General features: G+C 41.2%; 1 protein-coding gene and 1 long non-coding RNA gene across 4 annotated transcripts; one reads left to right on the plus strand and one right to left on the minus strand.

Moving 5' to 3' along the window:
• The first annotated feature begins 49 nt into the window (after positions 1-49).
• Positions 50-5291, plus strand: LOC145428232 (uncharacterized). Its single transcript, XR_013908464.1, has 3 exons — positions 50-241; positions 896-1048; positions 5108-5291. It is a non-coding gene; the product is annotated as an uncharacterized LOC145428232 (long non-coding RNA).
• setd1a (SET domain containing 1A, histone lysine methyltransferase) lies at positions 5051-26659 on the minus strand. Of its 3 annotated transcripts, none has more exons than XM_026164199.2 (21): positions 26536-26659; positions 25361-25505; positions 25178-25276; positions 24816-25086; positions 24377-24507; positions 24017-24267; positions 21271-22942; positions 19960-20952; positions 19465-19632; positions 18588-18672; positions 18360-18502; positions 16772-16808; positions 16494-16686; positions 16365-16405; positions 14979-16270; positions 13176-13530; positions 12800-12981; positions 7273-7383; positions 6160-6279; positions 5760-5897; positions 5051-5645 (listed from the first exon to the last, which is right to left on the minus strand). In XM_026164199.2, exons 2-21 carry the CDS (start codon positions 25496-25498, stop codon positions 5472-5474), a joined length of 6594 nt encoding a protein of 2197 aa, XP_026019984.1. In that variant the 5' UTR covers positions 25499-25505; positions 26536-26659; the 3' UTR covers positions 5051-5471. The 3 variants fall into 3 exon arrangements, with proteins under 3 accessions (XP_026019984.1, XP_026019983.1, XP_080156256.1); XM_026164198.2 differs by having other exon boundaries at positions 26195-26557; XM_080300130.1 differs by lacking the exon at positions 26536-26659 and having other exon boundaries at positions 25361-25624.
• Between the last annotated feature and the right edge of the window lie 723 nt (positions 26660-27382).

Consider the following 27382-nt stretch of genomic DNA (forward strand, 5'->3'; position numbering starts at 1 on the left):
AGCTTTTGCCTATACTCGCCCCGCCCTTCCCGCCCACAGAGATGATGACATTTTAGGGATGAAGCTGGACTCTCTTAATTTGGTGTTGGAGGGGCGAATGTTGTCCAAGATAAAGACAATGTTGGCTAATTCCTCCCACCCACTCCATGACATGCTGGCTAGCCACAGGAGCATGTTCAGTGAGAGACTGACATCAAAAAGCACCACTGCACGACACAGGAAATCATTCCTTTATTTATCAGTAAGTGAATTATTTGTATGTATATATTGTGCTACTTCTTGTACTTCTTGTATTGTCTGTTTTTGTTACTGTTTATACTGGCACACTCTAACCAACATAATTTCCCCTAGGGATCAATAAAGTATTCTGATTCTGATTTACCCCTTTTTGTGTTTTTGTGGGTTGATCAGCCACTATTTTAAGTTTCCCCTTTGTCTCGCTAGGTAGGTCAGTTTGTTTGAGTTATAAGTATTGTTTGTCAACTTTGAGTAGAGTTCTGTTACTTTGACCCAAGATTTCGATTTTTTTGTGTAATGTAACCAACTTTGTTTTGAGGGGAGCTACGGGGGCCTCATCTTGCTTCCTTTACTTTCCTTCTGTCATGAATATATTGTCATAGTAAAATGGATCAGGAGACCTGTGAATGTAAAAGTAATGCCTTACACAAAATGGTCCATGTTTTTCTGCTGATGTTTTTAATATGTTTGCCTCTTGAACACACTCACCTACTTTTCACTGTGAGGAACAGTGGATCAGAAGAAAGTTGGCCTTATAGGGAGAGCACTAAAAAGATGGGAGTTGGAAATGCATATAGGGGCACATGTTAGCCAGCTGTAGCCTCGTCAACTCAGGTCACCATCTGTTCTCATCAGATTTCACTGCTTCCTCTTACAGTCTATGACAGTTGCAGATGCATTCATTTCCGGCACACAACTTCCTGCTCAACCAACATGCCTTTAAAGTGGCATAAGAGAGCGATCAACTAGAAGTCAGACTCTCACGCTTGTTTCCAATCTGAACATCCATATCCAGCAGGACACTGACTTGGTAAAGAAAAACACAAGATTTTCATTTATTTAAAAAATATTTTTTCAACATGTTGCTTTAAATAAACATGGAGACAGTTCCATATTTTTGTTTATAAAATAAATATAAGAATTATGCTACATTTTGCTTCTATTTCACTATATTTTGGAAACAAATATTAGTTTATATTATACAATATTGCAAACCATAGGTTTATTTTAGTCATTGCCATTTTTTGCTGGTTGGCAACCATTAGTGAGGGTAATTTGGGTCAACAACAACAAGGCATTTATGCTGCATTATGACAGAAACGGGTCCTTCTTGTGTTCACCATGCTTCATTAAATGTTACAAAGGATCTCCACTGGACAGCGGACTACACTTTGGAAAATCTTCTGCTCTGTAATTGTTTTAGCATGTTGCATTGCTTGATTACATCTACCTTTAAGTGCACAACTGCTTCTCAAGTTTACTAAGAAAAGGCTTTTGAAGTGGTTAGCACTGTTACAGCCCTCTTCTTCAACTTGGGTGTTCGAACCCACTGTGTACTAATAAATTCAGTAGTCTGTAGGCATGCCTATTTGGTTAACTGATGATTTTAAGGTGACCAATGATGTTTAATGTTTAAGAACATAAAAATGATCTGTTGTGATAGACCAAAGAACACCGCATACCCATCCTTGTGCCTGAGGGGAGCTAGGATTGATCCCAACCATGAACCATAAAATGTATTAACAGTTTTAAGACCACACTTTATGCACCATACTTAAACAGAGGACGTCATTAGAAAAAAGGGAAGAAAACTGGTCACATTTCTATAGTGTCATTTCAAAAGGAAGCAGATAAGAATGAGTTGATGGTTAAAGGTTAAGAACTTTTTTTTTTTTACTGCTTCCAGATGAGTTACAGGGCTAGGAGTCTTCAGCCATGCTAGCAGCTGTAATGCTTTTAATTTTAACCATGGCAGTTGAAATGTGTTTTGCCAAAAATGTACTCAGTTCAAAGGCATGCCTGTTTGGTTAACTGGTGATTCTAAGGTAATCATTGTTAGTTTGAGAACATAACATACCCTTCCTTGTGCCTGAGGGACATCATGAACTTACAAATATTTGACGGGCTCTAGCCAACTTGTTTTGAGAATAACAAACCTGAATCTGGTGCCTTTATTGCCCTGAATAACTTTTAACCAGCAGCTAATGGCTTCAGAAGTGATGAGGGGAGCTACGGGGGCCTCATCTTGCTTCCTTTACTTTCCTTCTGTCATGAATATATTGTTATAGTAAAGTGGATCAGGAGACCTGTGAATGTAAAAGTAATCACTTACACAAAATGGTCCATGTTTTTCTGCTGATGTTTTTAATATGTTTGCCTCTTGAACACACTCACCAAGATTTTCATTTATTTAAAAAATATTTTAATGCACCATTAATAAAGGGTCCAACGCATTAATACAAGAGAAATATTGCAAATAATATTAAAATAATCATCAAATTAAAAGGAAAAACAATAAAAAATAAATGAATGGAAGGTATGTACATGTTTCCTCCTCATTGAGTAAGGAAACGGAACAACATATTTACAGCTTGGAATCAGTGTGTTTCTACAAGAAACAAACACCTCTACAATATTTACATGTACTTCTTTGTTTTTTTGTTTTTGCTTTGTTTTTGTTTTTTCCTTTCATCTTTTTCTCCTTTATTAAAGAGGGTTGGTTTGTACTGAAAGGCTTTCATTGCAACAAGAAATATCTTACACATTTTCCTGTTTGGGAAAGAACAAAAAACAGGAGTTTAGTTAAAAGTTCAACATCAAAGTTAAACTTTGGACGGCCATAGCCATGAAAATAAAAAAAAAGACAACACAAAAGGTCACTGAAATCCCCGTCTGCAACGTATCAGAAACTGGCTAGGATTGTTAACCTCGCAGGGACACGGACACTTTCACCTATCTACAATGCAAACAGACTGTAAGCAGGATTTTTTTTTTTTTTTGAGTTACGATCTTTCAGAAGGGATGACTGAAGTAAAATATAATGCATTCTCATGAATTCTGCAAAGATCTGCAACACAAGGGGAAAACAAGAACTTTAAGTCTTTGAACAGAAACCAAATCAAATAAATGTGCCTTACAAACAGATCTGCCAAGTTTACCTCGAAGGAGTTCTTCTTCTTATTATAACTTTATTTGACTTGGGGCTCTGCTAGAAATGCAAACTTGTAGCAAATGGCTGCAAAGCCAGCAGCATTGTTCACAAACTCACTTGTGTAATTCAGAACTTAACAAAGTAACTAGGGAGAAGGATTTGCAGAAAACGCTTTTGTCAATTGTTTAAACAGGAATTTGTGCGCGTGTTGAAATGAAACAGGGTGATATATTGTAAGCAGCAACAAAACCTTTTCTTGACTTACGTCACTGACATACATGCTTTTAACCAACAAACGCAACGGCTGTGAAACCAGCGTCATTGCTAATAGGATTGCGTCCTTTGTGAATCTTTAGAATTCACCCACAAACAGGGACGTGACCTTGTCGACAACGAAACATACTTTTGCGACTTCTCTGTTGACACAGCAGATATAGCGTGCCAAATCATCGCTGACAAACAAGCGATTCGAGTTATGAACGTATACACTCCCCCTCCATTGTGTTGGTGATAGAAACAGTCATTGACAATTTCTGATCCCACCCCCACTGGACATGTGCTCAACTGCATTTCACAAGCACAGCCCTAATTATTGTAGATGAATAAAGAACCCACAAAGAGCGCACAAATAATTTGTTAAAAGCACCTATGTCAGTATCCATAAGTTTGGAGAAGAACAAAAACAAAAAAAAAAAAACAAAAAAAAAAAAACATAAAAGGGGAATATAAAAGTTTAGCAGTGGCATTTAAAAAAAAAAACAAAACAAAAAAAAAAAAACCACGCACACTGTAAGCTGAAACCTAAATTACACATTTTCACAGTGGGTTAAAACGGCTTTACTCTCATACAGACTGTTGCAAAACAGGAGAGTAACACACAGTGGAGAGAGGAGAAAGGATTTATAGGGCTGGTGGATCACAAAGCCACTGAGGACAGTGGATGGGTACACTGAAGCTCATTTCACTGTAATATACTTACAGCTAATGCAAATAAGTAACAATACCATTAATAACAGCAATAGTAATATAATATAATACTATGAAATGAAATTTAAAAAAAAGCTCCAAAACAACCCTCAGGCTTGGAAATCTTGCATAACTGAAGACCAAATTGATTGAAGTGATTTATCTTAAAAGTTACGCCCTTAGTGAGCGAGTCTAAAAACCCTGAATTTTTCTGGTATTCGTGTGCGTCTCTGTGCGGATTTGTATGGGTGCGTGGTTACAGAAGGAATTCGACACTAGAGGAGTGACTCCTGGACGACGCCGACAAAAGAAAGCCCCTTTCAGACATGACCTCCTTATCATTAACGTGACGGCATCCAAATGCACTGCTTCACATCTGGATAAACACCCTGGCTTCTGTAATTGTCACAAAGAAAACCTTAGAGAGTAGGAGCCTGGCACAACTCTGCTTGCTGCCAAGTCTACAGATAGTTATGCACAATATTATTTTTGCACGTCTTGTGCATGTTTGTGAATTATTAAGTGCCCTAATCAGCAGTAACTTCTGGACGGCATTTTTCCTACCGACTGCTTTTATTAAAGATCAAAGCGTCCCCCACCGATTTGTTTCAGCTACACCCAATAAAGAAAAAAACAATATTTCAGAGGCTGGTTATGAGACGCACAATACAACTTCCACAGCAGCATGCAAACACGTGAACAAGTGCTGCTCTTAGAGATAATGGCAAAGGAAATGAACACCGAAATTGTAGTTTCACTTCACTAAAGTCGTTACTAACAATAGTTATTTACAAAAATATAATCCTTTTGAAAGTAAGTCATGAGGAACATAAAAATGACCCATGTCTGACTGATGCCGTCACTTTAAAAGAGTAATGAAGCCATGTCTGAGAGAGTGCCAATAAACATTTGTCCTTTTCTATTTTTTTCTCCACATTGTCTCCTTTCAAACGGATGCCGGCATGGAATCAGACAAATCCTTCATGCCCTGACTGACGCAACAACTTCCTTGGAGCACCCGGTTTTGTCCAGTAATACTGCCACTAACGAGCTGATGCTAAAGGCCTTGTCATGCATCGAGAGCCAGATGACGCCAATCCATCACCCACTAGCTTGTGGAACTGCCTAGAGAATGAAAACTGCGTGTGAAAAGTGCCAAGTGTGTGCGTGTCTACGTCCTAGGTACTGTGAGGCCGGCTATGAGGCCATGAGGAGGGGCAGCATAGTGTACTGGGGTGGTTCAAGTTACACATTTAGGAGAGCGAACTCATGGGGAAAGGGAGGTTGTTTACGGGTATGGCTGGCCATTGGTAAGTGTGGTAGAGAAGTGCGTTGACTAGTTGAGCGTCCCACGACAGTTCTCCGTTCCGCACAGACAAGGGATCTTGTTCTCCTCCAGTGGGAACTTGTAATCGTACGTGATCTCTTCGTTGACGGCAATGGGTTGCTTTGAGTAGATCACAATCTTTTTCTGGGACTCTATGGTGATGACCTTGGCGTAGCAGTTTGGCTGCAAGGGGGGAAAAGCATCGACAGACTGATGGGCGACAGCTGCAGAACTTAACATCAGTCCATATCTAAAGCATGTAAGAGGCAGATCATTGTTGAGTGTTTTCAGACTTACAGTGCAGCAGTGGTTGATGAATCGTGCCAGGTTCCCACACTTGGTGGCATCTATAATCGTATCATGGTCCACTCTGAACAAGTAGCTGCTCCCGATGCCCTGCTGTGCGTAACGCTTCTCTCGATTGTCAGCCACCATCTGCGCATAAAGAACATTTTCTGACTGACCACACCCTCAAAGTGTCTGAAAAACTGCAATTCACATACAGTCATATCAATATTACAATGCAAGAGTAAGGGTCCAACACAGCAGGACTCTTAGAGATTTATTATTTGTATAAGTATTTTACAGATTTGTTTAGATGGCAACAGTGGATAATGAAAACATTTTAGATGTCAAGATGGCTGAAAAGTTTCAAAAACCATCACTGGTTAAACACAAAACTCCTTATAAGTCATACCTGTCTTATGTTTTGACCCACATACTCAATGACCATCTCATCAGCAGCAATGGGCTCCATCGCAAACAGGCCCCATTCGTGGATTCGGCTGCGTCCGAAACGAAGCCTCTTCTTTCGGAACTGCATCAGGACAGAGCGGATGTAATTTAAGAGGAGCCTTACTAGCAATAGATATTTTTATAAACTAACCTGTCCTGAATTAACAGACAGCTTTAAGTATTTACAGGCTATATCTTTGTTTTATAATTGGATCTTTAACAATTCAAAAAGGTAAACTAATCCAAGTTGATAATTTGGTGTGAAAACCAGAAAAAAAATAAATTGTTGACTAGAATAAGAACATGCAAAAAAGGCCCACACCCAAAAGTTTGACCACTGACCTACTGTAGTGAGCAGATTTTCTGCACGTTTAGCACAGAGGCAGATCTGTGACCTCGACCCCGGATTTGTGTAACAATGAAAGCCAGAGATACAGCCTCTTTCAAAACCAAACACACACACGCACACAAAAAACGAGACAAGAGCCACCTTCCAAAAAAACGCCTATTCAGACATTGCATTAACAAATAAACAAATTCATCTTGAAACCAAAAGATAAACCCACCATTGTGAAGGTAAAATTTCTGCATTCAGCCCTGAGTTTCATCTTGTGAAGCTTGGAAAAAACCTTTTGCGAGTTTTGATTGATAAACCACAGAGTTCGTGTCAAAATTGGTCTTGTTTGTAGTCTAAGTCTGGACTTAAAGAAGTCCAGATGCTTTTCTTTCCAAGCTACGATGACCTGGATGACTGAGAACCTTCACAGATGTCTTGTTTGTATTGTGTTTAGACTGTAAAACATGTTGGTATATATCCTACTAAATTCAGCTATGCGCTTCTAAAAGCATGGAATCAGTTTCAGGCTCTGGAAATTTATTCCTTAGATGACCTTTTGATTACACTCGTGAACTGTAAACCATTTAATTTATTGTGTCAGGTGGCATAACTTACAGTGTTTTTGTTTTTTAAGCAAAGATTTTTTTTTAAAGTTAAATCTGTTGACAAGTCGCAGGTTGCAGTTTAACTTTGTCCTTTAGCTTGTAAGTGACCACATGAATATAGTACTGCTTGTACCTTAAGCTGGTTGAGTTTAAGCAGGTCAGAGTCCATGACAGCAGTGGTGCCGATGACAGTGAGGAGGCGGCGCTGCTCTGAACGTCTCTCTGATAGCACTCGGTTAGCACCCTGCCAGGAAACAAACAAAAGAGCTTCAGAGAGTGCAACGGTTACACTAAGACTTCATCAGATGGCCTTGACGGGTAACAGCATGAACCTCAATTTCCAATACCCCTGCTCTTGTAGCAGAGGTTCATTTGCGAAAGAGATATGACTGGAAAAGTTATTACGCAAGAATAGAAGCAAGTCTGCCCTCGAATACTTCAGTCCCAACTACTGCCTTCCCTCTATTATGGTTCAATAATTAAATTCTTCAGGATGTTAACTTGTGTTCCTTATACATATCAAAAATTACTCTCATAACTACTGTGAAAAAAACTTGAGTGTTAAAGGGAGCCCAGCAGTGTAACTGTAGCACAAATTTCCAAAAACAAGGAAAAGGAATCTATGGAAAAAATGAAGCAGCTGAAACTTCCTTAGAAACTTCAAACTGAAACAAAATGAACTGACATGTTCTCATGCTACGTCTCAAACATCATTTTAGATTTTGTCAGACTATGCAACTTCTGTGTTTTTACAACCAATTAATGCTTTGCTTTCAGTACTAAACAGATCAATATTACAATCAAGATAATAATCCATGAGATTACATTTCATGTTTCACCTATAAAGCTAAGTGAAACAGCTGTTTCAATGTATCACCATGAAGTTAAATCATGTGTGTCTGTGTTGCTCTGTGTGCGGGGGAGAGATCCTCCTGAGTATCAGTAACTCTTTAAGCCTGCCACAAATCTTTGGTTTGAAAACATAAACAGGGATTATTCATCACGACACATCTCTTTGTTCCTGATATAAGCACATAAAAACCTCAAAGCAGCAGACATATCTCAGTTATTGGGACACTTTGATCAGATAATAAAAGACGCAGACTGATGTGGTGCCCCAGTTACATCTCATTCTGTGCGGAGTCTGAATTAGTCTGTAACTCTAGAAACAGCAAGACTGCATAAAACATGCCACAGTAAAATATAATAATTTGTGTGTATTATTCTAAGGAACTATGCTTGTGTCCATGGAAGCAGTAAGGGAAAGCACAACAGCTAAATGGGAAATACATTACGGAGGAATAAACCTTGCACAGCAACACGATAACGTGGATTTTCCACTCTTAACTCACACAAACACTAAGTGAGCTGATTTTTCAAATGTTCCTGCGTTCCATGACAATCTGGCATTGTGTGGAGGATAACTGGCTGCACATGGGACCAATGACGGTGCATCATATGAGTGTCTGACGAGCATCAAGATCATCACCCCCAAGTGACCCAAACCTTATTTGCAGACATTATAAAAGAGGAACGTTGCATGATGAAATCATAGAATCATCACAGTAATAGCCATATTTAGGCCTATGATAAATGTGTGGGGCTCTGTGACCCCTCTTACTCCTTTTTTTTCTGCTTTTGACTCTAGGCAGACTTATCAGAAAGCTTTCCCTGCACTTACACCAAAGTAATACTCACAAAGAGCTGAAAATAACTGTTAAAAATACTGTGACCCATTCAGGACACATACTATGTTACTGCCCAGCATTATGCACCGGGCAACCATAGCTCTGTAGGTTAAAGCTGACCACACGAACATATATGCAGTAGGACTATATGCATGTAGTGCAACTGTAATTACTCCTGGCACACAGGAAATGGTTCTCACACATTTTTTTTAATCAGCCATTACTAACAAATAAAAATAAAAAAAATCATCCAAGCTGAACTATATTTAAAGGTTAGCGCAATACAATCAGCAATTCCAACTTATTTTCCCTAAATTCATTCAAACATTTTTATTTTCTCTGTCCACACGCCTCCTTCAGTGGCTTCATGCCCCAGGTCTTTGAAATTAATTGGCTGTAAATAAAAAAAACTGACTTAAAAAAAAAAAAAAAAATTATTTTTGCATGTCTGTGTTTGCTTTAGGCTGGGAGATGTCTATACTTGAGCAAATCGTGCCTTGGAATACAAAGTGATAAGTGCACAACCGGTCTAGCCTTACTATTTTTGTTTTTTCTAAGTAAATTCTAATGAAGACATAGTGGTTAGTGTGTTTAGTGTAATAAATGCTGCGCTCATGTTTCCTGTTTGTATTTCCAGCTAAGAGGCACCCAATTCAGCAGTATTTCATGGAAGTTACAGACTGAACCCAGTCTTTTTTAATGAAAAACACATAAAACATGTATTCAAATCCTCCAATCTTTGAATGTGTGATATTTTCTCCTTTATTTTTAAGAAAGGAGAATTGGTTTAATTCTGGATTGGGAATACATGTGCTGTGCAAATTTCTAGAGCTGTTCAACCATGCTTGACGAAAGTTGGAGTTGCACATTTGCTCTGATTATTCTTTCCAAAACACTTTAAAGGTGTGACACTCACTATGATCAAACTTTTCAGGGAACTTCATAAGAATTTATGTGATCGTTAGGATCCTTTGACGTAAATTGGATTCATCATCTTTTGTTCAGGAAGGAGTAATTCACATGTGACAAATCCGGATCTACATCAGGAAAAAAGAATTATGGATTTCCTGTGTCACAAACGGGAATGATCACTGTGCTTTACGTGAAATAACGCCTGGACTGAAACATCCTGCCACTGGCCCAGAGGAAGAATTCACTCTTCAACATTCTCGAAATGCAATAACATTTGTACTGTTTTTGAATACTGACGATAAGATACGTGATATGAACATTAAACTCAAAAGCAGTGGACACAACATACAATTTCAAGTATGTTACAATTATGGCTGCCAACAAAACGGGAAAACAAAGGGAAAACTACACGTTTACATTCAAGGTTGCCGCACTTGTTTCGTCTGTTGTTAAATTCATCACACCCTATCCCCACTCTAAACCCACTTCTAACAGCAAAGATGATGAGAAAAAAAAGAAAAAAAAATGTCAGTCAGCAAGAAATATTTTTGTTTCAAGTAGTCTTGCAAGGAAAAACAAAAGCCTAATGTTTTCAGACATCACATTATTCCTGTGAACGACCACATTCTGACTCATACAAGCCTGATAAATCAGGAAGCCCGACTAGAAACGACACGCATCTTGCACGTTTCTCCATGACTCTTATTTTCACACAGTTTTTCAGTTTGTATTGTCCTTAGAGCTGGGCGATATGAGATTTTTTCATATCACGATATGTTTTTTTCATTTCAGGCGATAACGATATCTATCACGATATAAGCCAAATAACTATATTTGTAAGATTTAAATGTGCCGTTGCTCACAAGTAAAATGTGAAATAATCAGCAGCTTGTTTTTATTTAAATATTTATTTCCCATAATAAGTTCAACAGGGTAGATGTACTTAAGGAACATGAGACTTTTTCAGATAAATAAAGGCAAATATTGCAAACTACACAAAAGGCAGCCGCTAAAGCGTTTAAGTTTCAAAATAGAACAAACGAAACAGACTAAATTGTCAATTCCACTTAGAAACAAAATATTAATTCTAAAAATAAATCTTAGTTTGTTTTACAGAAGAACAGACAAAACTGACTAACTTTTGTCAATATCAAATAAACTGAGAACTAAAAGGAAATTCTCAATCTCTCCTTGTTGTATAGCTGAGCTTTTCAAACAGTTTTAACAGTTACTTTAGTCTGACAAAAGCCGAATGACGAATTAGCGCTTCCAGTCAGAGACTGAGGCTACGTCCACACGTACACGGGTATTTTTGAAAACGGAGATTTTCCGTTTTCGTTTTAAAAAAATAATCCCGTCCACACATAAAGGCAGAAATGAAGGAAAACGCTGCTATGAACATGCCAAAGCAGCAGGTGGCGCTAGATTCCTAACCGTGCAGAAATGTTGGCCAATCAGAAGTCTAGAAGCCTCGGTGGGAAAAAGTAAACAAAGCTGGGGCACAGAAGCAGAACCGAGTCGTATGTGTGGAGGGACAGTAACTGTGTGTATATGTAAGCATTTAAACACTGCAGAGAGTAGAATTAACAGTAACAGTATTGTAGAAATTCATTTCACCGAAACAATAACGTGGCGCACAGTGTGACGCATGCACCAGTTTATTGTATTTCCAGACTTGCTTTCGGCACAATTTACAGTGCACGCTACTCTGTTTTTGTCAGACTTGAAATAGCCGAAATACCTTCACACTACGGAACTTCTATGGCTCTTCTGTTCGACAATCTCTCCGGCATTGGAACCATCATCTGTTTTCTCTTCGGTCACGCTCGGTTGATTTTTCTAGTCGGCACACTCATTTCCTCCATTACCCGCTGGCTGCTTCCCAAACAAACACACGTGCGGCTTGGCACTTGTGCTGTACGTAACAAGTCACGCGACGTGACGCTGCGGCTGTGATTGGTTCGGCTCTGCGCTACTTAATTTGGATTGGCTGACCTTTTTAAAAAAAAAAAAAAAAGGTCTATCGCGATAGCTTAATTTCTCTATCGAGTAAAAGTTATATCGCGATACATATCGTTATCGTTCTATCGCCCAGCTCTAATTGTCCTTCTTTTTTTTTTAAGCATGATTATAAATCAATAATTTACTGATTATTATCAGCCCTAATAGCACTGTTGTTGTTTTGTTGAATTTAATGTTCTTTTTACTGACAAAGAATACATGCCATGCTTTAAACATATGAGCAGTGATGTATGTGACTGAAATTAAATATAATTTGTTTTTCCTGCATGAGTCTGTCTCAACCACCAGACAGCACAAATGTAATGCCTAAAACCTCTGTATTGTAAATGTCCACATACTCATCATCTTACTTCTCTGTCATTTGAAAACCCTCACCTTTTTCCATCTCAAATCCTAAAATTACCACTTCAACTAAGCCAAATATGAATCACCTCCATTCCAAATGCCTGAGAGGCACTATCTAGCCAAATGTTGACTTTATAATAATACCCTGAAACAGCTACAAACCCCTAATAATTGATTACTGAGGCAGTGGAGACCAGCAAAATATTTTTCCTGGAAAAAAAAAGGTTCAACTGGATATCACATTAAAATTCCATTTAAACCCGGCTTCAACTTTCCACACAATCGAAAGCACGTCCACACCAACGTCTCCACTGCCAATCAGATTTACTGACTTTAGGTTGTGCTGCACGCACAGATTCACCTCACGGGCATTTTATCCTGTTCTTTCAACAACAAATGAAGGATCAAGCACAACAGAATCTCCAATCTCACAAACATTAGATTAGGAGAGTGAACGTTATCTGTGAGCGAGTGAACATGAACATTGAACTGTCCAAGTGCGTCGGCCTGTTACCTGATGCCGACTCGTTTTAAGGAAAAGCCTAAACAAGTTTCGCAAGATATCTCAAGTATTTCAGCAAAGCTTCTCAACTGCTTTAACAGACAAAATCAAACTGATGTGAGAACAACAGATTCAATAAATGGAAAAGAAATAAAAGAAGATGCATCCAAAAAGATTTGGAGTCTGCCTACCGAGGTGTCGACATTCTCCACCTCCCGTATGACCTGCTCGGGTAGGTCAAGGTCCAGGTAGACATCCTTCTCCTTGCGGCTGATGGCGTAGTACCCCTCGCTCCTGGCACAACCGGTCACATGCTCACGAAGCTGCCCATCTGTGTTCTTCTTTTTGCGGCGAGGATTTGGCAAATTGGTTAGTGCAGCCCAAAGGTCAAGGCTGACAACAGGGCACCAAATATCAAAGCATTCCTCAATTTAAAAACGTCACGTTATGCAGACAATTTAGTAAATTCATAACAGTCAGACTTTTTGGATATTGTGTCACTTCCATGTAAATCAAACCTAGTGCCCATACATCTTTGAGGTGAAAGATAATCACTGAAAAGGATATTAGTATGGTTGACCCAATGAGTGTCATTGAGCCAGTCGGAGCTATGGTCATCCTGCAGCAGCTTCTCATAAGTCTTCTTCAAAAACGACAAGTCTTCACCATCCAGACCAGAGTTCCAGATGTCATACAAGATGGTCATCTGCTCAAATTCACTGCGATTGTCAAACTTCACAGCTGATGGCTCAGGCGCTGGGACAGGTTTCGACCAGTTCTGGGATGTTATTACTCCTGCTTCTTGCAAAAAGAGCCGCTCACTCTTTCTCACTTCTTCAACCAACTCTTCCTCAGTGTCTGAGCTGGACAGCTCCCCAGATTCAAGCTCCTCCACATCCACATCTTTGTCCAAATCTGAGTCCTGCAGGAAAGAAAAACAGTCTTTTAGTTTCTAGTCTATGCGGTGTTTACACTAATACAGACTGACACATTGGACATTTCTCTGGCCAGTTAAAGTCATCTAATCCATAACAATATTCATAACTATATTCAGTGACTGAATGTCATTGACATTTTGGTTGAACATAAGTGTTCTTAGAAAAAAGGCACAGGTGTTGTGCCAAGATGCAGTAAAGATCAAAGATTACAATGCAGGGACTCCAGCAACACTTAACGGGAAGAGGATCAACTTTATTGACTGACCAACGCATTTCGCAATTATGTCTCTAAAATGTAGACTTAAAACGAGATGTCTAGAAAGCTTCTCTTTCTTTTGTTGATAAAATAAATTAAATTAATTATCTAGTCCAGTGTTTACTTGGGCATGCCTTAACCAATTTACCAATACCAACCTGTTATATGTCAGCTGGTTTACCTATGAAGATGTGATTGGTTAATTTGAATTTTTTTCTGTTTCCTGCCTTTTATTGAAGCACACTTCTACTATGTGTTACTATGACCCTGATGAAGGCCACAAGCCAAAATGCGTTGGTCAGTCAATAAAGTTGTTCATCTTCCCTTTAAGCGTTGCTGGAGTCCCTGCATTGTGATTATTTTCATCCTCTCCACACACTTTGGAAGCAGGTGAAGTTGTGCCAGAAATTTTTGCAAAGACCAAACCTGAACCTGAGGTAACCTATTGTTTGGAGCACCATCTGGTATTTCAAATACCTATTAGAGAGGAGATGCCTCAGAATCCGTCTGACTAAGTTCAGGGGGTGAAAACAGCAGAGACTCAAAAACAAATCAGAAACTCATCCAAATTGGTACTTTTTCATATATAGTGCACGAGTTGAGACAGTTTAATTCAGACGAAGTCTCTGGACTGTTACCTGCTGTATTTGCAAAAAGCGCCATCGGACATTAGACGTGTCACTGGCAGGTGGCAAGTTTATGGTTAATGAAAACTCATCTGCGCAAGTAAAAGAAGTTTTTTATGATGCAAAGCACCTGGCTGACATTAGCTTTAAGCAATGCTAAGGAAATGTCAGTAATTCTAGTGTGATTGCACCAGTAAGACTGAGAGCAGAGCGCTTCTACAGGGTACACCCTGTTGTTACCCCATCTGTTTTCAGCCAGAACATACCCAAGAATAAAAAAAACAAAACTGTATCACACAGTTCTGTAAATGCAAAAAAACTACATTTCTGTCTACACTGGAAATATATTCCTGGTCTGGAGAGCCCAAAGGTTTACCAGCGGATTCTGATTCTGAAAATTCTTTCGAGACATGTAAAACTCTTCAACTGTACCAATTTCAAAATTCCAACTTTGGGCTTACTGGTAATGAGTCAGTGCTATTGTTGCCTGTGGCATGTTTACGGTTATGACAATCTCAAACATTTACAGGAACAAACATGACAAATATACCTCTAATTTCCGCTTCCTCTTTTTCTTGCCTGGCTGCTCCTTCTGCTTTTTTGTGTGATGAACCTCAAGGTTTTCTTTATCTTTTCTCTTCCTCTTTTTGCTCTTTTCCTCTTCAGCTTCAAAACCCTTGCCAATTAGGTTCTTCTTCTTTGGTGATGGAGACACCGGCGTAACCTGGCCCGTATCCTCAGAGTCACACATCTCTCCCACTGCAGAAAAGAATTCTCCTGCATCTCCCCGTGACGTAAGTGGATCTCCAATGACTTCCTCTGGGGCTTCCAGCACGCCAGAAATAGAGTTGAGGTCAGCTGGGAGCAAAACAGAAGAATCTTGTCTGGAGGAAGTCCTTTTGGCACCAGTTGGTACTGGTACAACAGGGGGTTTGCAGTAGTTGTGCTCCATAAAGACGATTACAGCCCCTGGACTCATAAGGAGGGCCAGTGACTCTGGGGCGAAGTAATTTCCTTCCATCTTGTGCTCCTCTGCTTCATCAGATGTTTCTGTCTCCTCTGAGTCTCCAGGATCAGGGTCCATTTTCAAAGCCACATCAGCTAACACAGAAAGGTCAGTTGTTGAAGCAGAGGCCAGCTGCAGGAGGCTGGAGGCCCCAACCTGTTCTCTTAGTCTTAACCTCTGCTCACTTTCTTCCTCATCCTCATCTTCCTCTCTGAGAGAGTGACAGGAAGAAGTAGACAGGCTAGATGTCCGTGGTCTGCCTCTGGACCTTTTGTTGACAGATGGTGGTGCTGGGGCCTCCTCAAAGGCCATCCTACACATAGAGGCATGGTCCAAAGGCAGGTTCTGCACAGTGCGGCACACCATAACAGGAGGAGCAGGAGATTTGGGAGACTCTTTGCCTGCACCGCGTTTGCTAGGGGATTTGACTGGGGTAGTCTGGGGAGAAATGAGGGGTCCTCTCTTGGTCTCCTCGGTATCTTGGGTTCGTCCAGATGGGGGCACAATGAGAGCATTCCCTTCGCCTGGTTTAGAGGCAAAGGGAAGCAGCTGGATGCCCTGACTGGGACGAGATGAATTGGGTGAGGTTGCAATGATGGGTGAGTCTGGAAGCCTGCCTGAAAGGAGGGGAGATTCACCCGAAACTTGAGACGGAGATGGTGGTGCAGCTGGCAATTGCATTTTGCTTTCGTTCTCGTCTGTAGAGAAGGAGACTGTCTTTTTGCGCTTCTTGAGAGGGGGCACAAGAACGATAGGGGATGTAGGGCGTGGGTATGGTGGTGAGGGGGGATGTTTGGTAGGCGCCGTTGTGTCTGCCTTGCCATCTTTTGTATCACCTGAGAAAAGATACAAGTTTTCAAAGATTGAACTCGAACTGAAGCAATTATGTTACTGGTGCTTTTTGGTGATTTATAACAACTTCTGACTAACCTGTTTTGACCTCTGCCTTTGGAACAGCTGCATTATTTTCCCTGAGAAAAACAAAACAAGCATTTGAGTGTTGAAAAGTACAACATTCATTGTTATATAATTCTGATTACAGCAGTACAAGTGATGTACCTCTCATTGTCTTTCTCAGTTGTGCTATCCATAGTTGACTCATCCATGCTGTCTGGTCCTTCACTCTCTGCCCGCTCTCCTTCCTCTTCATCTTCATCCTCTTCTGAGGATGAAGATGAAGATCCTGAAGATGAAGAGCCTTCAGAAGAGGATGAGAGGCTCTCGTCATCACTGTCTGCACTGAGGACATCATCTAAAAAAATAAAAAAAAGTCAATGTAAACAGTCATGATAGCTGAAAATAAGAACAAAGTTATGAGATTCCTGTTTGTGGTTTACCATCAGACTCTTTTCCACTTTCGTCTTCCTCATCCTCCTAAACATGGGGGGGAAAAAAAGTTGTCATCACAACAATATAATCACAGTGACATCCTGCCATCTACAGGTGAGGACAGAATTTGTAACCCTGCTATGAAAATTTCTTTTTATTGCATTCAATTCACTACAGAACTATTTCCTAAGTGGTGTTAAAGAGAGCATGGAATTTTTAAACACAGCTTTTCCAAACATACTGGTTTTTTTTTGGATGCTTACATTATTTTACTTTGCACACAGATTTCATAAAAACTACCAGGGTTATTACCCCCCTTGATATTAATAATCAACTGCGTATCCTTTTCCTGGATAACAGCCTGCAGTTGTTTGTTATAGTTTTCATCAAGTCTCACTCACTCACACACACACACACACACACACACACACACACACACACACACACACACACACACACACACACACACACACTGAGCAATCGCAGCCCATTCTTCTTTGGCAAATCTCTCAAACTCCTCCAGAGATTTAATGGGTTTTCTGGCACAGACCTCAGTCTACAGTTCACCCCACAGATTTTCAGTGGGACTCAAGTCAAGGCTCAATGTTAACTTGGCTTTCTGTACCAGGAACAACCCATGCTTGGGTGTTGTTGAGTTGGAGAACAAAGCTTATGTTCTACAAACATAAGCATTGTCTCCATGGCCAAAGAACTCTACTTTTGTCTCATCTGACCAAAGGAAACATTTCTTTGGTTCCAACTTTGCTTAGTCATTCACTAGTGTCTTGGCAGTTGTTAATGGGCTCTTTAGACACCTCAAACCCATGCTTGTTTTAGTACTGCATGCAAATTGGAAAATAACCTTCAGTTTGAACCTTCACAAAGTCAAAGCACATCATTGCACAGCAGTGGTTTGTGCTATGGCTCAATAAAAAGGTCTCATTTTCTGGCGACTTATAAAGGTGACACTGGTAATTTTTGATTTCTCAAAAAATTGTTATTGTGTGTAAAAACAAATCAAGAAACAACTAACTTATGGTTTCTAAAAAAATTTAAATAAATAGTATCCTTACAAGTGCTATGTTAAAAATCCCTTGTACGTTTTAAAATAATGGTGATCACCAGTTCTACCCCTTAGCCTCCTAATAGATGCACATATAGCATAAATTTGAAAATCCTAGGCGACTTCCTTCTTGAGTTATTGTATTCACAGGAGTTTCAGAAGATCAAGGTCACCGGGAGTCAAACTCATGTGAGATTTTTAGTTGATGCACCAGTGGTATGAATTTCAAAATCCTATGCTGCCTCGTTGACGTCGCAAACTTGGGATGCCCGCCTGCCTGCCCAATGGGGTGACAGCAACATCCCATCAGCCTTTTACAGCTGAGAGGTAGAAACTACTTTGGAAAGTTTTGAAAACAACTTTAATTTTCATAAGAGGCTAATAATTTTGTTCTTATCTGTAGCCAACTAAAATAAATGACAACATGAATTATAAACTCATGTTATCACATTCATATATTCTAATAATCTAAAGTCATTTTTTAAAAATTGTGTTTTAATCTTGAATCACAATTTTAAAACAAACAGACAAACCTTTTCAGTAGAAGAACCATCAGATGTTTCTTCTCCCTCACTGTCAAGCTCCCAGGGTTTCCGATTTCTTGGCTTCTTTTTCCTCCTCTTGTTGTCCCTTTCAGCTCCATGCCTGTCTGCCTCTGGTAATCTCTCGTCAGCAGCTGAAAACAGGATAATTTAAGACTTACATGGAGCAGATCAAGTAATCCAACCTTTTTTTAAAGCCTGAATTACAGCTGAGCAAACCTTCATCATCTTCGTCCGGTGGTGTTGAGGGCCGTGGCCGTTTCATGTCGCCCTCTTCAAACTCTAGAGGTTCTTTCCGTTTCACCTGCATAGTTCAAAGTGTTTTTTAAGAATAAAAACCCCCCAAAAAACCTCAAAATTGACTTTACAAAGTCTGACTATTTTTCAGAACTAGAGGAAGTACCACAAACTGACAACACCAAACACTTGTGCACTTTTTGAATATTGTGGTACCACGTAAAAATTCAAAATATTAGAATGACAATATCAGATATTTTAAACTGCTCTTGACACCATTTATTGACTTAAGCTTGACATATACTGTGCTGAACATTTATACAGTATGGTTTACCTGTGACAGCCTTAAATGTAGCTTGAAGAGTATCTAATAAGAATTCCAACTACACAATGCACCAACACAATCATTATTATTGGTCCATTTGGTACTAACATGCACTGTAAATACTGCACTATTGACTGAGAAACAATAAGCAGGAAAACAGCATGATGATAATGCAGTGAAACTTATGCCGTTTTATTATGTTCATGTCACATTCAGTTCATGTATGAACAAAATTACTGTCTTTTCTAACTCCTGACACTGGACAGGTCTCCCTTGTAAAAACAGAGTTCAGTACAACTAAATAAATTCTGTATTTATTAGGTCCAACATGGAGAACAGTTTCAGTTACCATTTAGTGACATCAACAAAGTGCCTCAACAAGGTGGCATACAAGCACCACTGCCACCTAGTGTTTTGGTGGTGTAATGGCAAATGAGACACTCCAACAAACAAACATAAAATATGAAGGCAGTATAGATTCCATACAGTAACATGGAGATGAAACCAAAATCTGCAGCAATAAAGTACTGTTACCTTGAAAGAAGGCAGTCGTAGTGCTCCACGGAGAGAAAATCCCTCCATGCCACCACTCTTTGCCCAATCCACAAGAGACATGAGAGGCTCCCGTGGACGGTTGACCTTTTCCTCTTTTTTCTCTTCATCCCGTAACGCAGAAACCCCCCTAACCATCGTCTGGAATGGCTACAAAAAGTAGACATTTACAGAAGATATTACGTTTTTCTGGCCTCGTAACAACAGTCTTTCTTTTATATAGTTAACTGACTAATAAAAGCATCATTAAACTGAGATGAAATAGTAACAGGAATGACATCTTTCATTAAAAAAACAAACAAAAAAACATGCTAATTATAAAAAAATCAATTACAGTTAAATGGAGGAAGCACATACATAAACTAGTAAAATTATTAAGTAACAGGGTGGGCCTATTTATTTTATTTTACATGCACAAAAATTAACTGCAACCTTAGAAAGATGACCTTCATTATTGTTGAGGCTGGGCTTCCTTACCTTGGCCTTGGTCTCTTTCCGCTCCCACCACTCGTCAAAGGTGGCAAAGGCTACATTCTCCACCATCTTGCGGTTCAGGTCCCTTTGCATGATGTTCTTCATTTCTTGGATAAGAGTGGCCAAGACCATCTGCACTGTGGCTTCATGAGGATTCTCTGCCAGCATGGACATCTCCTCCCCTGGAGCCCTGTACTCATCTCCATCCCCAGGCAGCATCGTGCCATAGCCAGGTGGGGGCATATAAGATGGGTAGTGTGGCGGTAAGACATGTGGAGGCCAGCCACTGTGTGGAGGCGGGATACCATGGTGTGGATGGGGTGGTATTTGAGTGCTGTGGGGATCGGGGTAGGGATAGGTCATGTGGGGTGGCATGTATCGGTGGTCTTGGTCATAATGAGTGCCTGCCCCATTGCCCTCTTGGTCCATGTAGGGGTGGTGTGTGTGATGTTGTGGAATAGAGTGGAGATGGTAGGAATTGTAGTCTGCAGTAGCTGCCTCACCCGGGCCTGTGGTGCCATTGGATGAGGACATGCGCAGCTGGTGTAGGCGACTTAACATGTGGGTCTGCATTTGGAAAGACATAGGGGTTCCACCACTGTACTGGTTCATCAGCTCCATGGAGCTGGCATAGTCATACATGTGGTGAGGCATGGGGGGAGGATACTCAGGATGCAGCTCCATGTGAGGAAGGGGAGGAATCCCTGGTGGAGGTGGGGGTTGTAGGGAGTAACCAGGGGGTGGTGGAGGGGGCAGATGAGGGGGGTAGGATGGTATGGGAGGGTGCATGGAGGTGCCAAAGTGCTGTGCAGAGTCAGAGATGGGTGGGGGTGAAGATGAGGGGTCTGTTGTTTGTGAAGTCATGGCAGCCTGAGATGAAGATGGTGAGGATCCTGAGGTGACTGATGGCTGGTGGGTGGTCACGGTTGTTATGGTCGTAGTCTCCTCCTCCTCATCTGAGATCTCCATGTCTTCTCCTGAGGAATGAGGAGAGGCCTGAAAGAAAACAGAATTTACTGTCTTAAGTTGAGAAACCACCCACATATTGAAGCAAATTCTCAAAATAACACTTACTGAATTATTTTTCTGTCCCACTTTTCTAACATAGAAACGGGCACATTAAAAGCAAGAAACCAAAACATGAACATTATGTTTGACAGCACTCAGAATGTTAATCACTGTGTCGGTACTGAGGAGGTTTTTATTCATTTCCACCAAATATTTATTTCTCTGCCCACAGACAGGTATTTCTGGGTGACTATCAAAACAACTGATTCTATTTATAAAAATAAATTGAATCAGGACAGATCATACCTGACTCTGTCCATTAAAAGGTGGTGTGTGCGCTCCTGTCCGGCTCTGTGCATCAGCAGATCCAGCCTGTGAAGACTCTTCCTGCAATACTCCAGGACCAGCTGGGCCGACTTGGGCCTGAGTTTCCTCTGGGGGTGGGATGTGGGGAGAATAAGTAGAAACGGGTGGTGTAGATGCTGTAAGTACTGTGGGGCTCTTCCTGCCTTCTCCCCCTTTTCCCCTTTTTCTTCCTCTGTGGCCATCTCTGTCTCTTTCCCCTTTCCTCCTGTGGTCTTTCTCGCCATTGTCCCCCACCTGTTCCCGCTCCCCTTTCGCATCACTTGACCCACGTCTTGTTCCAGCTCCACTTCCATGCTTCTCCTCTTTCCTATCCTCCTCATCTTCTTCATCAGAGGCAAGAAAAGAGAATTTAGCTTTTTGTTCCTTCAAAAGCATCTCAATACGAGAGTCCAGACTGCTGCTGTGGTAGACAAACGGTAAACTCTCATTGGTGGAATCTGGCTCTGGGGAGGACGAGTCCCTTTGAGGGGGTGGAGGGGAGCTAGAAGAAGATGAAAGATGGTGGGGAAGGGAAGTAGAAGAAGGAGAATTAGAAGAGGAAGCAATGGTGGGGTGGGGCGGAGAAGAAGGCGGGGGTGTCTTGGGTGGGGCAGGTGGGGTGCTGGGACGACGTTTGGGTTTTGTCCATTGTTCTTCACCAGCAGGACTATCCTGGTTGAAGTCCAGTGTTCCAAGTGTTTCTGCTACAGCTGCTGCAATAACAGAAGCTGGTGGGAGAGGAGGTGTAGGAGGTGGAGGGAGAGCACTGTGGTGACCATGGTAGTCTTTTTCAGCACCTAATGAAGGCAGAGAACCCCTCTCTGTGAGACTTGTGCTCCCTAGGCGAGTGGAAACGTCCAATCCCTGAGGAGGGGCTGGGGCAGGCTCTTTGGAGGAGTATGTAGAGTAAGATGATGGGGGAGGAGACATGCTGTTAGATGAAGAGCGGTACGAGTTGGAATTGTACCTGGGATCCGAACTGTTAGAGTAGTCACTGTCCCTGTCTCTATCTCGATCTCTGTCTCTGTCTCTGTCCCGGTCATGGCTGCTTCTTCTGCGGCTGCTGCTGCCATGGTGGTTGTGAGAATGGTGGTGGTTGCGGTGTCTCTGGTGGCCGTGGTCACCTGACCGAGAGCCCAGGCTGTCTCGCCTGTACCCCCTGTCATCCCTGCGATCTGAATGGTGGTGGGAATGATGGGAATGGTACTTTGAGGAAGAGTTTGTGTCTTGCTGGTGATGATAAGATGACCTCCTGGAACCAATCCCCGCTGGCCCATACCGTCCCCCTGAGTCTCTTTCACGCTCCCTCTCCCTTTCTGACATTAGGGGCTGATCATATTGGTTGGCAAGAGGTGGTGGGGGCATTGAGGAGTGGTGTGCCATGTGTGGCCCAGGTCCTCCAACATTAGGGTAAGGGGGGTAGCATGGTGGCTCATTGGGACGGTATGATGTTGTTGGGGGGTACATAGGACGACCCCGGTGATACACTGAAGGTTCCTGTGCATCATCAGAGTAGCGTGACACTTTGTATCCTCCAACCGTCGAGGAGACTGCAGAAGACGAAGATGAGGAAGGTAACATGTCCTGGGGAGGGTAGCCGCTGCCCATTGTGCCAGTATTGTAACCAGGATGCCTAAAATGCAGAAATGAGGAATTTATATATGAACCACTAAGTCAATCAATGATGCTTTTTGACTTTATGTGAAAAGGTAAAATGTGGTTTGTGTTGTAACGTCATTTAAATGTTTTTGTTTTAAAAGGGATGACATGAGAAGGATTTTGAGGTTGACATACAATACATACATACAGTGAAATCTAATTGTGGCAAATACTATTGGAAACTCAATGTCGCACAACTGAAACAAACAACCTGAGAGCATTTCCCTCCTCTGTGCAAGCCAAGCTAACAAAGGACACAATAAACAAAAACAAAAAAAATGATGAAAGATGATAAGACCAGACCAGGTCTTTTGTACCAAAAATTTCCCTTCATATCATTTGCACCAACAAGTTCAGGAAAGAAGTATATGGTAAAATATGGTGGAGGCTCGGTTATGGTTTGGGACCGTATTTATAATTATTAATGCAGAAAAGTACCATCAGATTTTGATCCACCACTCAGTACCATCTAGAAAGTGTCTGGCAATAGCTTCATTTTTCAGCATGACAATGATCTCAAGCATACTGCCAATCCAGTAAAAGCATAGAAACACAATAAAAGCAATAACAAAAAATGGACACCATCAGTCATGGACTGGTCTTTCCAATGCCCAAACCTCAACATTACTGAGGAAACAGAGAAGGAACAAATGACAGCCAACATCCAAATAAGAGCTTAGATATGACCTTCAAAAAGTCTGGAGAACTATTTCTGAAAACTACTTAAGTAAATTACAAGAAAGCTTGCCTCAGAAGGTTCAGGCTATGTGGAAAAATAAAAGGTTTTCAAAACAAATATTTCAAGACTATCGAACTTGTTAGAATTGTACAAATCTTGTTTTTTTGCCTCATATACTGTATTTTCATGTATGACTGCATGTTTAAAAAAAAATCGCTGCATCCATTTCTCATTTTCCTAGCAAAATATATCGAAACAAGGGGTGCCTCAGTCTTTTCCACAGTACTTTGAACCAAACCACAACAGTAAGACCACTTAAGGTAAATTTTATTCAAGATGCTTTGTTCCAGTTAATTATCAGAAACTAACCTTCCACCAGCATAGCCCGAGTCTTGTGAAAAAGGGGTCCCAGATCTTGAGCTGTAAGGTGTTCCTCCCCCACCCTGAGATGACGCAGAGGAGCTTGGGGTGTAAGGACCTGCCATGGAGGAGGGGGGCGTGTCTAGACGCTGATCATAGCCAGTCTCTACAGAAGGTGTGACATTTCCCGATGTGAGGGCCTGGACCCCTGCTGCCAAAACTGCAAGCTCACTGGAAAGCCTTCGCCTCATTTCTGATGGCTATGGAAACAGAGTAAAAATGTATAAAATTAAATGCATCTTCATTCAGATTACCACTCAAGCATGACATCACTAAATAAGTGAAGAGATGTTTGTGCAGTCACAATACCGTGTCAGGCTGTGGCTGTGTTGTAGCCTGAGGCTGAAGCCTGTCTGTCAAAGCCTTGCCTCCTAGAGGCACTGTCTGAGGAGTGTAGGACCCATTTACTATCAGGTCATAATATTTCTGCCTCTGTTGACCTGTATAAAAATAAAAGTCACAGCTATTTAAATGCAAGCTCTCAAACCGAATCAACAGACAAACAATTTATATCTAACATGGTTTGTATGAAAAACTTTAGATTTAACTGCAGCTTAAGTTTTTTCTGTGTCACTTGACTGTTTTGTTAGCAAGTCTTCTTCCTTTGAGGAACTGCTCAAAAGATTACATGAAAAAGTGACTCTCTTTGTCTTTTGATTTAAAATTGCAAACTGCATATAAAGAAACTGCCCAAAGCATCACTGTAACAATGTGCATCAGATGGCAAAGAGGAGACATTTTAACTTACCTTTTATATCCAACTGAGCATGAATGATGTTCCCCATGACAGAGGTGTTGTGCAGGTGCTTGACTGTGTCCTTGGCTCCTCTGGTGCTGGTGAACAATACTCGGGCCAGGCCTAGGTGCTTTCTAGTCTTGGGGTGAAACAGAATCTCCATCTCCTCCACCTCACCAAACTTGGCACACATTTCTGCCAAGAAGGGTTCCTTGATGTTGTCATTGAGTCGAGCAAAGGTCACCTCCTTGAGAGGTATGGGACCCACATAGAACTCATCAAGCTGCGGTAACAAATTAAAGGATCAGTGAAAAGATAATCAAACAGAAAGCTCCCGAGACGTGTCAAATGAACACTAATCCAAGTATTCTCACCTTAAACTTTGGCACTGGCAGAGACAGCTCTGTATATCTGGACCACAGTCTCCGGGGTCTTGGATCTCGCAGTTCTCCCACAGGTGGAAATCCAGAGTCCTGGGGACGAAAAATAAACAGCATGCAACATACAAACAATAGTTTGATTGAAGATAAAATAAATAAATGTGAACATTAACTCACTGGCACACTGAAATGCACTCCATCATATCTGTAGATCTTCTGGGTGACACGCCTAATGGCTGGGTCCTGGACGAGTTTGTAGCTTTTCCACTGCAAACTGACAGCTTTTTGTGAATCTGCCCCACCGTCTGGATCCATCCTACAACTGTCACACAAAGAAAGACCACCATTACACACACAGTGCAGAAGCTACTGATAGAAGAAGAAAAAAAAAAGACCGGGCATCAGCACAGGGAAGTAAGCTTTAAAAAATCCCTGCGGAATTAAGCCAAACAGATACAAAGTGCTGCAGTAATTACAGACTATGAGCACTCTGTATGGCAACCTGTCAGGCTAGCGAGCTGCGTCACATCAGCTGCTAACGATCAACTTTTCGGACATCTATATTTCAGTTGTAGTTCTTCTTGCATGGGTAAAATAAGTAAATTAAACAGACTAGCAAATGGGACGCTCTTAGCCGCGGATATGATGCCGTGTGCTGTCAAAACAATGATCACCGTTACGTCACTGACCATATACTTCAGCTAGCCACCTGCTGTTAGCAACGGCTAACCTAGAATATGCAAACTGCTGCTTTCCGGCATCATGACAGATTTCACGTTCCACGCATTGAATCGGGCTTCAGAAACACTCAGTAAAACGCCCACCTATCCGTTTCTCTCACCTCAGATCAGAGCGATGTGATTGTAAATTAGTTATGCCTTCTCGTTTTAGCTAGGGCAAGTCAACGGTACGGTAAGCTAATGCTAGTTAGCAAGAACATCACGTTAGGAGTTAAAACTGTGCTCTTCATGTCCCTCAACCCACAGCGATAAAATGTTACCAGTTACGTGCCTCACTACGAGGATCTGTAGACTCGTTTCACCTTCAGTTTAATTAAATTCAGACCCCTCTCCTCTTCGACACCTACTGCCCGCTCATCCGAAAGTAGCAACCCGCCGCTACAGTGTAGGCAGCTCCAGCCAGGCCCGGGAGACGAACAAGAAAAACACTGAGTTCCTAACAGAAACGGCTCACCTCCGGCCCGGCTTTAACGCAAAACCGACGAGCTAAAACGATACCGCTACCATTCCGACAGTTAGTCAAAACAGCAACGCGCCTGTTCGAGCAACGGAGCCATTGTTTTCGCTTCGAAATCCTGACATTGTTGAGAGAGCGGCCATCGCGTAACTAACCTGAAAGCCTCGCCTGTTCTCCATCAGTGTGTTCAAAATGCAACCTGCGATTACTCACCGGCACTTTCGTCAAAGCTGAAACTAAATACAGGGAACTTTCACATTGACACATAACACTGTACACACAACAGCATTAAAAATTGTTAATGTAAATAAAGTCATTTGTTTTATTCAGCGTGAAATTTACGCATTTTTAAAAATTGGTTTGAATCTGCTCCTACATTCGCAAGTATAAAAAATGGCCAAAGGTCCCTCTAGCGGCTGATAAGCAAACCTACCTCAAAATTACTGTCAAATATAATTTATTGTATATTAAAATCTTTCAAGGCTCATATTATACTTGTAGTGAACACTTTAAAGGAATTTATTTCAACATATTAAGTGTATTTATACCGCTACATCTTGAAGAATTTAATTACTTGCCACATACACAATTACACATCTATAATGTGTAGTGAAGTGCTTAAGTGCCAGACTGGCTGTACAAAAGAAAGAGAAATAGAGAAGTATTCCAATCAGCACCCCCCCCATTGTGTTAGATAGCTGGTTAACAGCTATCAGTTGAGTAGCTGAGTATCAGATAGGCAGTGTGTGAGTTGCAGTCTCATTTAGCAGTCTCGCGGCTTGAAGGTAAAAGTTCTGCCTCATTCTCTTGACTGAAGTAACTACACTCCTGAGGGCCACCATCAACGTCGTGATGCTCCGACTAAGGATGCTTTCTATAGTGTAAGAATAGAAGTCCCTGAGCATCCCAGCCAGGAGTTTGAAATCCTTTTTCGTTATCTAAAGTAGGAGAAGCAATGATGGGATTTCCTTATCATGAAGTCATCTCTGATAGAACAGCAGC

This window comes from Astatotilapia calliptera, chromosome 4 (genome assembly GCF_964374335.1).
Source record: "Astatotilapia calliptera chromosome 4, fAstCal68.1, whole genome shotgun sequence".
Taxonomy (NCBI): Eukaryota; Metazoa; Chordata; class Actinopteri; order Cichliformes; family Cichlidae; genus Astatotilapia; species Astatotilapia calliptera.

Coding starts and splice junctions, on each gene's coding strand:
- setd1a (XM_026164199.2), bottom strand. CDS start 25,498: ATGGATCCAGACGGTGGGGCAGATTCACAAAAAGCTGTCAGTTTGCAG. Junction 24,508..24,815: donor TGCTCAGTTGGATATAAAAG/GTAAGTTAAAAT, acceptor ATTTTTATACAG/GTCAACAGAGGCAGAAATAT. Junction 16,809..18,359: donor ATGGTTCTTCTACTGAAAAG/GTTTGTCTGTTT, acceptor CCCCATGTTTAG/GAGGATGAGGAAGACGAAAG.